At 39.1% G+C, this 14,469-nt stretch overlaps 1 protein-coding gene across 1 annotated transcript in view; it reads right to left on the bottom strand.

Moving 5' to 3' along the window:
- LOC149297857 (arf-GAP with Rho-GAP domain, ANK repeat and PH domain-containing protein 3-like) overlaps positions 1 to 14,469 on the bottom strand; it is a 45,457-nt gene that overhangs the window by 17,338 nt on the left and 13,650 nt on the right. The window contains exons 9-18 of the mRNA XM_089488070.1: positions 14,105 to 14,190; positions 13,422 to 13,604; positions 11,692 to 11,824; positions 10,515 to 10,637; positions 9,313 to 9,466; positions 9,109 to 9,211; positions 7,726 to 7,924; positions 5,312 to 5,375; positions 4,237 to 4,400; positions 3,328 to 3,540 (exon numbers count right to left, since the gene is read on the bottom strand). Coding sequence (XP_089344196.1) covers positions 3,328 to 3,540; positions 4,237 to 4,400; positions 5,312 to 5,375; positions 7,726 to 7,924; positions 9,109 to 9,211; positions 9,313 to 9,466; positions 10,515 to 10,637; positions 11,692 to 11,824; positions 13,422 to 13,604; positions 14,105 to 14,190 — 1,422 coding nt within the window. The remainder of the gene's footprint in view (positions 1 to 3,327; positions 3,541 to 4,236; positions 4,401 to 5,311; positions 5,376 to 7,725; positions 7,925 to 9,108; positions 9,212 to 9,312; positions 9,467 to 10,514; positions 10,638 to 11,691; positions 11,825 to 13,421; positions 13,605 to 14,104; positions 14,191 to 14,469) is intronic.

Raw genomic sequence — 14,469 nt, 5'->3', positions numbered from 1 at the left:
TGCCCCCAAGACTTACCAGAGCAGACTCCCGGGTGTCTTGTGGGGCCGGCGGGGGACACCTACGCAATACGCGTATACAACTTCCGGTGCCGGCACATCCGCTGAGTTCCGGCACCGGAAGTTGTATACGCGTATTGCGTAGATGTCCCCCGCCGGCCCCGCAAGACACCCGGGAGTCTGCTCTGGTAAGTCGGGGGGGGGGGGGGCAGAGTGGCAGCATATCTCGGGGGGGGATAGTGGCAGCATATCTCGGGGGGAGGAGGAGGAGGACAGTGGCAGCATATCTCGGGGGGGAGGACAGTAGCAGCATATCTCGGGGGGAGGACAGTGGCAGCATATCTCGGGGGGGGACAGTGGCAGCATATCTCGGGGGGGACAGTGGCAGCATATCTCGGGGGGGACAGAGTGGAAGCATATCTTGGGTGGGGGAAAGTGGCAGCATATCTCGGGGGGGGGGAGACAGAGTGGCAGCATGTCTATTTAAAAAAATTTTCTTTAAAAAAGCACCACATTTTTAGGGTACGGCCTATACACGGGGGCGGCCTATATCCGAGCCAATACGGTACATACTATTGCTCTTATTCCATCTTGTTACTTCCATTAAAGGTGAAGCAGTATTCTTCAGAAAAATGTACTTCTCGTGAGAGTACACTGGCAGCTTTGCTTAGCTTTTCAGCAATAATACATATATGACTGCAGTGACATCGCAACCCTATGCAGCCAATAGAATTTACAGCTGCATGGGCTAATAAGATACTGTGACTGGTTGTTTACTAAATTGTGAGTTTGCAAGTAAGGTGAACCTTTAATCACTTTAAGACTAGATTGCTTTTTTACTCATAGTACACTTTGGGACAAAGGATGTTAACATTTTTCCGATGTTGTTCTTTAGCTGTAATTTTATTCTTTCTCATTTAGAGCACCCACACACATTATATATTGTTTTTTTCAGGAAAGGCAGTGCTTTCTTTATATACCATTATTTTGATCACATCATCTAATTTACTATTATTATTATACTATTTTTTTTTAAAAAGGACTTTTTTTGGACTTTTTGAAAAAAGACCTAAGTCCATCAAGTTCAACTCTTTTACCTAACCTTCCTACTCTTGATCCAAAAGAAGGCAAAAAACCCTAATTAAGCTACTTCGAATTCTGCCATCAGGGAGAAAAAATCCTTTTTGACTCCAAAAGGCAATCGGATTTCTCCTTGCATCAATAAGCTTTAAAAATATCCAGACCCCTTTTAAAGGCATCTAATATATTTGATAACACCACCTCCCTTGGCAGTGAATTCCATACCTTTATTGTCCTTACTGTAAAGAATCTTTTTCTTTGTCATCTATGAAATCTAAATGGATTCTAATATTTGTCCTGAGTTTACAAATACCTAATGTGTTTATGTTTTGCTTGCTTTTTTGCACATTATAGGCTAATAAGTACAACTAGCGTTGTAATATTTCAAAACTATTTTTTCCAGATATGGATTTGGGAGATTGTTGAAGCCGGCCACTTCAATTTACCCCCATCAAACCATATATTTTTGAAAACTAGACACCCCAGGGTATTTCAAATGCTAGTATTTTAACTCTTTCCATGCACTAATTCTATTACAAGCCTTTATGGTAGTAATTAATGTTTTGGGTTTTTTTTCCACACAAGTTTTACTTCACGTATAAATTTACTGCTCCTGGTATATACCACTGTCAAACAACCAAAATATGTGTTCAGTACCATCTCCTGAGCACAGTGATACCCCACATGCATGGGTTTGTTGGGTTGTTTGGGGGGCCTTTGAAGCTGGCCAATTCGATTTACCCCATCAAATCATACATTTTGTTAAACTAGGCATGCCAATGGGCATTTAAAATGCCAATATTTTAACTCTTTACATTGCGATTATCGAACTGGGCTCCATTGACTTGCATGGTTGAATGCAGTACCTGGATAGACCCTCTGTGAACTCACTGGTGTGTCATTTGGTGCCACCATCTTGTGAGTGGCAACAGTGTCCCTCACTGATGGCTCTTGTGGTTGCTCTTCGGAGCAATCACAAGGTGATCGGGGTAGGGTTTGTTTTTTTTTCTGAATGCTTCAATATTGAGACACGTCAGCAACACTGATTAGGTTTAGGAAGCGATTGATGATCACTTCCTAAGCTCTGTTTTAGCCACCCATCTTTTTGAGGGTGAGGGCTTTCCTCCATGATCCATCACTAGCCTTACTTGTGAGGCTCCTGTGGATGCTGAAAAGCCGCCTTGCAGGTTTTTGAACCCATACATATATGAGCTTTGTCACAAATACATTGAATTGTGAGCCCATATATGTACATGCTTTTTTCATGAAGGGTTTAATATGCATTACGATGGACCCACCATGACTAGTAAAAGAAGGACTGGCAAATAATATAGTGGCCCAAAAGGACATGTGGCGCAAAGGCTATTTTTATTAGCCCAATGAATAATGGCTGGCCCTTTTTTCAGTATATCCAACATACACCAGAAGAGTGCATCCACTACATATAAATCCAATGCACAAAAATAAATAAGAAATGCGGTTATTGAAGAAAAACTCACTTGGGTCTATCCAAGTTGTCAATCCAGTTAAGGGTTAAGTCAACTGACCAGACATGTCTTTGCACGCTAACGATGGCCTTGCATATTCACCAAGCAAGTGCATGTGAGTACCTGTGCCCTCAACTGGAACTTTTAATACTTTGTTAAAATACCACCCACTACAACATAAATAAAATAAACAAATAAAGAAATAAAATAAACACAAAACAATCAAGCATATCTCATGCCACTGTAAACTGAGCCAGACATTGACAGTGGTACAGCATAACTCACTTTTCCCATCATCATCATAATCATAATTTTTGCATTTTGTTGCTTTTTTACTCTTGCTCATACTCTCGAGCATTCTTACTCACTCTTACTTATCCTCTCACACTCTCAGACTGTTATTCCCTCTTTCTCTCAAAGTCTCCCTACCTGGTCCGCCAACCACTTCACATCCCTGTCTCCTTTTTCACAGCTCCACTTCTTCTCTTGCCTCTTATTCTTTTGTTAGTGTTTCTGCTCCCCATCACACACACACACAAAAAAATACTGGCTTTGTATTGCTTTGTATTTTACTTATGCTGGCACAAGATTCAAAGGGCTGAATGCCGGTGTTGTGGCAACCTTAGTTGTTGTGGGATAAAGGGGCAGCTGCTTTGTCCCCCCAGGAATCACTGGACCTGGGGCCCACATTAAAGATGGCCCTGAACTCTTACAGAATAAGCCCTTTCCATAGTTCTGTATGTGTTAATTTACTATATCTTACCTGCTGCTTCCTTCCATTTGGGATGTAGCTCTGTAGTAAAAATTGGATCATCTAATTCTCTAAAGAAACGCTTTAACACATCTGTGACGTCCTCAATGAAATTGTCACTAATGCGAAGTTTGACGTTCCGGGCATCCTTGCGGAATTCATCCATAAGCAGTTTAATTCTAGACTTGGCTCCATTTTTGCGGTAAATTCCCTCATGACAGAGCCCTGCCAAAGCAAAATAAGACATAATTAATCCTATAATAACGCACAACTATAGTAAATGCAGTTAACCTGAAAATATACCGTATTTATAGGCGCATACCACACATTCTCACGGCCCCTTAACCCCTGACGGCGAACCTTCAGATTTCCGCTTCCGTCAACCCCAGCAATGCTGCGGAGATAAGGTAGGCTAGATGGGGAAGGGACCAGGGAGATTAGACGAAGACGAAGATTCTTCATGTTGTGTGTCTTCGTGTACGTTTTACCGCCACTATCTTCACTTCTTCGGGACGAACATAAAAACGCACTCTTCGTGTTCGTTTTCATGTTCGCCTGAAGTCTAGTAAAAACACAAAAAGCTCTAGGCTGGAACACACTCCTCCATCTTTCCACAATCCTTGTAGTACAAGGAGTACTCCAGTTGGCTTGCACAAGATTTTGAGGGGGTCCCCCAAGATCCTCCCTGTTTAAATCTAAACAGCCCTTGGATAAAGCCCTGGGCCAGCCCACCTGTGATGCCACATGCTACAATACAACAATTTTGGAAATTTGGAAACAGTGAATCCATGACAATACTGTTTAACGTATAAATGTAAGTATTTCAAGTTCTATGAAAATTGGTATTACTGATTTCCATTTTGTATTTAACTTGTACCCCAAAAACAAAAGAAATTGATTTATTTTTTTTAAATCGCTCACCGTATTGAGTAAGAAAAGCGATGCAGCTGTCTACAATGATGGGAATATCATTTCGGCTTAACTGCTGGTCTCGTAAAACATTTCCGGTGCCACAAGCTGCAGTTTGGATATCAGTACTCCATGCCAGGAAGTCAGCACGTGTAATTCCTTGTAGATATAAGGTACTGTAGGGATAATAAAATAGGTACAGAGTCTTCTATATATATATATAAAAAAAATGATATAGTGTGTATGGCAACACACAGACAACTCCATGGCCCGATGTTTCTTACCATATAAAATATTTTTAAAATATTGATCTGATAATATTATTATATTGTTTGTATAATTCTATAACTATAGCAAAACTATACTGTAAATGTGAGGTTTCCAATCCATGCAACTTGGAAAAAAAGCATTCTGAATAATAACCAGGAGGGGGCAGCAGTTTCCTATGTTTGTGCAAGAAATGTCTGGCAGTGTTTCTCAAGTGAACTAGTGGACTACAAAACTGCCATAAATGGCATGTAAGAACTAGCGTAAAATTCATTTTGGGAGCCATTAGTTTTGGAGTTAATTTTCTTTTGAAAAAGTTAATGCATTGTTCTTAAACTGTCCCTTTAACTTTCCCAACACATAATAAATAATGAGAATAATAAAAAAGTAGCTCATAGCTGCTTCTAAAAATACGTGCACACAATGGGCACTAAAATAGCACCATAAAAAGTAAACAAATGTGAATTATTTTGGATTACAGACTAGGAATGCCATCTTCCATAAAACTAACCATATGTGTATGTTAAACAAATAAAGTATCTTTAATTTTTGCAGGTGCACAAAAAAGGAAAAAATGCTCAGACAAAAACCTAAAGAAAATGCCTAAAAGCTAAAATTTTCGTTTATACATAATACCATTATATGAAGGGGTCTTTATGACTAATTCATGTATCAACGTATAAGTGCGCTTACTGTAAAAGTACAAAGTGTATATCAAATATAGGAAACTGCTGCCCCTCCTGGTTATTATTCAGAATACATTTTCTATGCCAAAGCTCTATAGATAACAATATAAATTTATTTTACTAGGATTACGTACCGCCCTTTCTCAACAAGAATAAGTATTTCTTTCTTTTCTGCATTCTCTGTTACAGGAGATACAGCTGGTATATAAAAAAAAAGATATGTACAATTATTAAAAAATACATACATGGTGGTAAAGAGGAACTACCACCAACTTCACCAAGAACATGCCCCACAATGACACTTTTGCCCCAAATTGCTTACGAGTGCCTTTGCCCCAAGCAGATTATCAACGCTAACTCCCAAATAGCTTATTTGTGCCATGTTTGCCCCAGCTTGTCAGTGACCCCAAATAGCTTATCTGTGCCATCTTTGCCCCAAACAGCTTGTCTGCACAATCAATACCCTCAAATAGCTTGTCTGTGCCTTTTTGCCCCTTACCCCCTTCCAACATACACACTGACACACATATGTAAACACACTAACATAAATCATACTCACTAACACACTCTTACACATTAATTTTAACACACACTCCGTCTCACCCCACCTACAAATTTACACATGCATGCTCTCACACATATACGCACACATAATTACACATCCATGCTTACACACACACAAATTACACATCCTTGCTCACATGCGCATCCATGCTGACACACACACACAATTACACATCCATGCTTACACACAGTTATACATCGACATCCATGCTCACATACAGGCATAGTTATACAAACAAACATACATATACCCCTCTTACCTCATACCACTCCTGCAGTTTTCTCTCTGGCTGCTCACACACTGTGCAAGCAGCCTTGGTATAACCGTGGGGTCACGTGATGTAACCTGTGCTGGTTCAAAATAGTTTAAAAGGGACCTGTACTGACCCGGAAGGGCCCTTTCAAAAAAAAAAATAACTGGTACAAGGAGACAGGAACAATGGGTCGCAGTGGTCGGCCTGCGCCCCTTTTAGGCACAGGCCCTGTAGTTACGCCACTGTTTGCTTATAATCAGTCTACAATAAAAAAAGGATAATTTTGTTCCCAGAGAAGAAAGTCCAGAGTAGAGAGTGATCAACATTAAAAGGGGATTATGTATACTATGTATAACAAAAATTGAAAGGCCCTACCAACCAATGTAAGGGTCTTACTAACTGGAGTATTCAGCTGGTTGCTATAGGGATAAGACCATTTTCCCTGCATAATTTAATAGGATACGATGTAACATGCGAACAAACTTTCAAGCCCTCAAAGGTCACGTCTTCATTTTCTGTGGTCCATCTGAAGAAGTATTCTCCGAGCACCTGAGGGTCTATGTTACCCTATATTGTTGTTGTTTATCTACGTTGGTCCACTAAAAAATATCACTGGCTTGTTTGTATTAAAGCATCAATATTTATCTTGGTTGTTTAACATTTTTCAAGGTATTTTAACACAGGTAAGACACCTACTGTACATTTTTAGCCTTGCACTAAAACTTTTATGTTCAGTGAATTCCTGACAGTATTACAGTAGCTTACAGTAAAAATAAAAAAATAAAACCTCATTTGTTTTGTGTTATGTAATTGCTTTAGGAACATCTAGCCTTAAAGTTAGTGATTTTTTATCCCAGTGAAGCTAAGTGCAGGGGTAGTTGGTGGCAAAAACTGCACAACTAAACGTCTTAAACTCTTAAACGTCTTAAACTTAAAATCTAAAAGAAGCCCAAAAACAATATAATAAGGACAACCCTGAGAATATGCCATGGCATAAGATTTTATCTATTACTTCTCTCTTTCCTGCTTCTTTCAATATAGAATTATAAAACGTACTGAACTGTAAAATGGGCTTTGGGAATCCTTTCACTGGTTTCTACAGTGACAACATCATTTAAAAAATATGCATCAGTATTTCTATAACCACATTGTCAGTGGCATAACTACAGGGGTCACATCAGTCGACGCTGCAATGGGGCTCATGTCTCTAGGGGGCCCGATGCGACCCCTTGTTCCCATCTCCTTGTACCGGTTCAAATTTGGTTAGAAAGGGCCCTTCCGACCTGTACCGCACCGGTGTGTGAGCATGCATGTGTAATTGTGTGTGAGCATGAATGTGTACGTGTGTGTTAACGAGTATGAGTAAAAGTGTGTAATTTGTGCGTCAGAGTGTAAGATGGCACAGACCAGCTGTTGAAGTTGGGGGGTCCTGGTCCATTTTTGCACCAGGGCCCTGTGGATTCTATTATGTTGTTTTGTGGATTCTGGACATGCAAGGCTATAACAAGGCAGCGCAAACAATGCTGATTCTGGTCCAGCTGTCAAGCCTAGATGTCTGTGTATAAACCTGGAGATCTGTCCTGTTCTGTCATAATATGGATCATATCCAACAAGAACAGAATGGATTGTGTATTACCATACACTGTCTATTTACTTGTCACTTGTTCTAGAAAGAAGCATCTTCTGGATCCTGATTTGATGCTTTTTTAGTGTAAATAAACAAGACTTACTGAGCTCTTGGAGTTGACGTAAATTAACACTGTCTTCAGCTGCACCATGATCCTCAGGACAAATAAAAAGGTGACATTTGCGTAACAGGAAAAACCCTTCAATCCATTCCTCAGGATTGAGCATTGCCTTGTAACGCATCTTCCCAACACGCTGAAATTCATGTCCTAGCAGACAATGGCAACTCAGTGGTGTGAACCACTTAAGAAAGAAGGAGACAATAGTTATTCCAAACAAGTAACAAGGATCATTTTATTTGTGTTTATAGAACCTCAAGTAAAATTATACACATTAGGTAAGTAAAATGCATTGCTCGATCTACTGTTCTAAATGTATCTTTGTTACATTGTTAGTGCTAGTGCTGCATTTGTTAACTGCAGCACTAGAAACACAATTCAAACTAATTATCAAATTGTATAAAACCTTGCTTCATTCACTTTTTTAGGGAATACCTAATTGTCACGTAACAATGTCATCATTCATCACCTTCTAAGCTCTTCTAAAACTGGCGCCCGCCGCCATGCAGTGTATGGCCGATGTTGACGCCTCAAGGAGGGGCCAGACATGATGCCGATTTCGGTGCTGCTGAATGCATTACAGCAACACAGTTTGGGTGAAGAAAGCGATAGTGTATGGGAAAAGGAGCAAATGCATACACAGATCAGCCATAACATTATGACCACTGACAGGTGATGTGAAAAACACTGATGATCTTGTTAACATGGCACCCGTGGATCTAAGCGACATTGAGAAGGGCCAAATTGTGATGGCTAGACGACAGGGTCAGAGCATCTACAAAACTGCAGCTCTTGTGGGGTGTTCCCAGTCTGCAGTGGTCAGTACCTATCAAAAGTGGTCCAAGGAAGGAAAAGCGGTGAACTGATGACAGCGACATGGGCGACCAAGGCTCATTGATGTATGTGAGCGGAGAAGGCTAGTCTGTGTGGTCAGATCCAACAGACGAGCTGCTGTAGCTCAAATTACTGAAAAAGTTACAGCATACAGTGCATCACAGTTTGTTGCGTATGGGGAATAACGTGGCCTGGTGTGATGAATCACGTTTTCTTTTACATCATGTGTACATCGCTTACCTGGAGAACACATGGCACCAGGATGCATCCATGGAGGGCCCACCCCGCAAGACTTAAAGGATCTGCTGCAAACGTCTTGCTGCCAGATACCACAGGTCAGGGCTGTTTTGGTGGCAAAAGGGGGACCTACACAATATTAGGCAGGTGGTCATAATGTTATGGCTGATCAGTGCATATTTGTGAGAGGGGACACCATTATGGTTTAAAGGGATCTCTCAGCTATAATATGCTAATTTGGAACAGTTTAAAATTCTCTGGTTTGTGCAGCATTTTAACTAAAGATTTTTGTAATACCTTTCCAATCACACTAATCCAGCTCTGGATAGTTTCAGAGGTGTCAGCTCCAAACAGATGCATTTTTTCTGAAGACAGGATGATCTCAAATGTGTACCGATACCTAAACCAAAGCACATCGGGATATGAGATAAAGAACTAGTTCCAATAGTAGATCATCATTATACGTTTGACTGCTGAGTATATACGGTTGTTGAGAAGTACCTTTCCACAGGGGATGGACTGCTCAGTGCTTCAAGTTTGTTCACTCCCATGCAAACAACTTCTGATGGTGCAATCTTCCCAATTAGTTCAGAGCATTTGTCATTCTCGTAGAAAATGAGTGATCTTTCCAAAACACACCAGTTTTTGTAGAATTCTAAATAAAATGTAAAACACACATTTATAGTTGTTGTTATTAGCATTTACCACTAATACTTGGAGTTATTTTCCTCTTTTCCTTCTCTGATGTCCTAGTTTTCTAAGAGTTTGGAAGGTTTGTGGGAATGACTGTAGTAGTCTACTGTTCTACTGTTTCAAAAGTCCCATGAGTGTTGATATAAGCAGCATAAAGTGGATTTCTAAAAAAATATTGTGTAAATAGAATACATTTTTCTTCTAAATGCCCCAAATAAAAGACTTGGTAAAGATGTGTCTCCTAGTCCTGCCTCTAATCGCAGTCACTAAAAGAAAAATCTTTTCTTTAACCATTTCAAATATTCAGGTATTTAGTTTTTTCCATTTGTCTGTATATGACATGTCTACTCAGCAATCAGCGGCTGGATTCTATCGTGGTTGATTTGAACCAAAGCAAGGCTAAAAAAAAGACAATTTATCTTGACCTTTCCCACCATTGTCCTAACGTTTCTACTAGAGGTAAGTGAAATGGGGGCAGAAAGGTCAGTTACACAGGTCCTTACTGACACACTCAACAACGGAAGGGGAGGAAGCTCTTTACCCTTTTAATTATGTATCTATCTCTCTATATTAAAATAGAAAGTGATATGCACAATACAAAATTGTTTAGTGAAGTCATCATGTAAAGTAGAATAACTAAGGTTGTTTAGTGAAGTCATCATGTAAAGTAGAATAACTAAGGTTGTTTAGTGAAGTCATCATGTGAAGTAGAATAACTAAGGTAAGTTTTAAATAGAACTTTAGAGCAGTACAGTTTTTTCAGGAACAGTATTTTTTGCCATAAGTTATTTGGGTTTTAGAATGATATATTTTTACTCGACAAAAAAAAACAAAGAAATAAAGAATTATGCCAGGTTGGCTGAAATGGTACCAGCATATTGTATTTTATTCCTATATGCATTCATTTAAATAATGTGAGCATTTTACACCAAATTGATGAGGATGTCTAAACATTGCATAATAGCTGAATTTCACACAGCATGTACATATGTGTATGACAATTTTCTTACCATCTTTTGTCTTCTTAGCAGCAACTGTTCTGCTCAATGCGGATGTTTTGTTAAGATACCCAGAATGCACCACAGGTTGCATGATCTCATCATAAACTCTGGCTTGGTTTGAGTCCTCTGATGCTTGCCCTTCTACTGCATAGCCACAAAACAGTTAATATTTTTATATATATATAACATACAGACAATTTACGTGCATAAACAATTCAAACGTTAGAATATCATAGATGCAGATAAATTGTTACAGACTTTGTTTATATGGACACAGACTTTGTATTTCCCTTTGAAATGTTAGAAACTTATTTAGAGTTTATGTTCTAGACTTGTGCATTCAGATTCATACAAATTGCAAATTTACAGAATTCTGGTAAATTCCTCGATTAGAACGAATTGCAGGAAAACAAAGCAAAATGCTCAAAATTTTTGCCTGAAATACAAGGGCACACATTCACTCATACTCTCACTCTCTTACACTCTCACTCGTTCACTCTCTCTAACCCTCTCTAAACGATCCCTTAATTGCCGACCACTCTTGCTTATGCAGACCACTTCCGCATCTTCATGTTTTCCCTTCTCTTCAATCTGCGATCTTGAATCTCCTATCTTCATCCACATCTCCGCTGACAAAACCCGGCTGGAAAAGGGCAGTGCTTCCGTCAACATCCTTTCTCCCGATTAGAGGACTGGGTAAAGGACGTCACTGGAAGTGCTGGTACTTCCCGCCAGGTCATGTGTGCGGAAGATGCAGAAGCAGAAGTGGTTGACAGTAAAGGTTGGGAAACATTTAGAATGTGGGCACTGGGAAAAAAAATTGGTTCCTGCATTAAAAATGCCCCCAAGCTTTCAGATGAACCGAATCATTTTAGGCCCATTTGCACATGTTGAGTCTATTCTATTCATGAAGAAGTTTTCCCCTTTGTCTAACTGGCATGTATATATAGCGAAGGGTTTTTGCAGTTATCTAGATTAATAGAATATGTGATACCTTGGAAACGTTTGAACCTGATGGTATTTTTTAAACAATATTAACTAATTAACCTCTTATGGATACAGGTAATACGATTATTTGACAACAAATGTATGTATAGACTTCTAGGGCGCAGTATTCAGTAATCAGATTTAGGAGGCTTTGAAGGTTCATGAATAGGTCAGTCCTTACTGCTGATCCTGGTGGTGCTTGTCTTCCAGTTCTCCCCAGCTTGCATAGATAGAGGAGAACTGTCGAGCGGATCAGCCACAGATTCAGCCTCACAGAAAAACTGCATCACAGACTTAAGCAAGTTAGGGCCTATAACAGCTGCACTAAGCACCTGCAAAATACCAAAGTCATATGTTTAAAATAAAATATATTCTGGATTATAGTTTATTTCACAGAAAAGGCAGCCAAATAAGGGCATTGATCACACATGAAACTCGATCACAATGTGAAAGTGAAAAAAAATTTGCTTGTGATTCATCTATGGCTTACTAAGACTTTTGAGTATTGCAAATTACAGGACATCATTTACATGTCAGATTTTAGCAAATACAACATTCTGGCACCAGAACTGAGGGCGAACTGAGAAGTGATTAGACATTATTTGCCTTTTATTGGGTAACTGACAGTACTGGGCTGTTTTAAACCCTGTCTAAATTCAATGGGCCACTGTTGCCCAGCTGGGTATAAACATATGGTCACTAGGGTTAAACAGCTAAAATAATCCAAGCAGAACCAAACAGGTATTGTTGGACCTAAGCTACCAGATTTCCCTCTCCTCAATTAAGAGAGACATGGCACTGGCTGACACCTTAGTGGCCCTTATTCAGTAAAATGGAAATTGTCTAGAGAGTCTACATGAGGTCTTAACTCACTAACTATACCAATCACTATGCCTCGTAAAGAGCCAACACGAGTAAACTTCGGCCACTAGAATATCTGGATTGTCCTTTATGGTGAATTCTTAAATCAGTGGGATATTTTGTCACCTCACTATTTAAACAATTTGTTATATATAGAGCGAGGCTGACTTTCTAGCTGAATGAACTTGACAAAGGCTTATCTCTCTTATCCATAACAAATTCAATGAATGAAAACCACAAGACCTCAGTCTGCATTGAGATATTCGGTGTGACTTTCGTAAATACATAAAGGGATTTAACAACGTACAGAACAAAAGTTTATTTCAAAGGAAATCTTAGAACAAGCAGTCATTATCTGAAACTAGAGGGTCAAAGGCTTAGCTGTAAGGTTGGTAAGGTTTAATTTACCTAGAGGTTGGTAGATAATTTTAACATAAAACAAGAGGCTAAAACAGTGAGGTCATTTAAGCATGCATGGAATACGCATAAAGCTATCCAGAATCTAAGATGAGATCATGGACTGATTAATGTTTGTGTCTTTATATCAGGGAAAAACAGACGGTCTAGATGGGCCAAATCATTTCTATCTGCCATCAAATTCTGCTTCTAAGATCTAATGGGTAACGTACACTGGCTAAACCAGAAACCACTTAAAGATTTTGCATAAAAACTGTGATATTATTTCAAATGCTACACTATTGTTGTCCCATTTTACCTAATTATTTATTTAAGAAAAAAAACTGATTTTTATACCCACTGAGAACTGTAAAATATTTTCTATGCTTCTTTATATGTATAGGTCTGGGTCCTTTTTTTTGGAAATTACAGGAGAGACTTCACTATCACAAAGGAAGGATTTGATGATAATCTCAGCTTTTCTTGAAAGCAGAGCACATTTATACAAAGAGGAGTTACGTTTCTTTTTAATGACAAGGGATGCAAGCTTCTGGCTCAGAAGAATTGTGGTCAGAAAAGGGAAACAATGCATTTCACTCATTTTATACAAAATGTATCTGTAAAACATTGCTCCAGCTCCTTTAGACAAGATTATTTTTAAATATGACTTACCTTCAGTATCTCCTCTTGGGTGTTATATAGTGGATGAGGGCCTTTGTACCTGCCTTCTCGATACTTCTGTGTGATGAAATCCCTTCTCCGCTCCATTCTATCATCAGGATTCAGCACCTCTGATGGCAGAAGCCTTGCTGCCCAGAACCGATTTGCTCTGTCATTACCCAAGATGATGAAGAGCTAAACATATTAAATAACAATATTCAATATAAGAACTATTAGATCTATTTTTCTACTAGACTGCATTCCGTATATAAACAGATGCCCCTATGGCAAAACACCTCCCAACACCTCCAAAAATTAAAGTTTTAAAAAGTGAAAGGCTTTATGGACAAAAATAGAGTGGATCAGGTGCAAAGTAGTCAGAGCGTCCAGGTCGTCTTTGCCTTCTGTATCCTTTACAGATAAGTGCTTAGTCTATAGTATGGAATGATTGTGCAGTTGTTCTTTATAAAAAATCATTTTTTTTTAATCAGTTTTTAAATTTAAAGCCACATATCTAACATGCAGAGCAGGAGAGCGTGAAATAGATCTGTTGTGTGTATTGTCTAATCTGAATTGTTTTATTACGATTTCATCATTATAAGGTCACCTAATACTGCCTGGTAATAGTGGACTTGTAGTTAAAATTAGATTAAAATCTAACTGTGATTTATTTACGTCTGACTGTATCATCAAACCTGCACAATTTCATTGCTCCAGATGCTGGTGTCTAGTTTCAAGCTCTGTACTTTAGACACATTGGTCCCAAAACTCCGGTGCTGACCTGCAAGAGAAATACAGATACTGGTGTCTGTGGAACATGACGTTATTGTGTGGCGGTAAAAATATTAGGCATATTAGCAAGCAAATATTTGTGAAGATGGATTCTACACCATAGGAAGCAGCTTCTGAGCTCGCTATTAGCATGACACAGAGACAAAGTACTAAACAACCATTCAGCCCATCTAGTCTGCCAACTCTGCTGTAAAGACTCAAATCCTAATCAGTCGTTGGTCTCATCTTAGATGTGGGATAGCCATATGAAAGACCTTCCAAACGAATA

The sequence above is a fragment of the Sceloporus occidentalis genome, unplaced genomic scaffold, assembly GCF_023333645.1.
Source record: "Sceloporus occidentalis isolate IW3139 unplaced genomic scaffold, rSceOcc1.0.p SCAF_36, whole genome shotgun sequence".
Lineage (NCBI taxonomy): Eukaryota > Metazoa > Chordata > Lepidosauria > Squamata > Phrynosomatidae > Sceloporus > Sceloporus occidentalis.
Note: the sequence above shows the minus strand (reverse complement) of the source record. Positions and strands in the feature narration are given on the sequence as shown.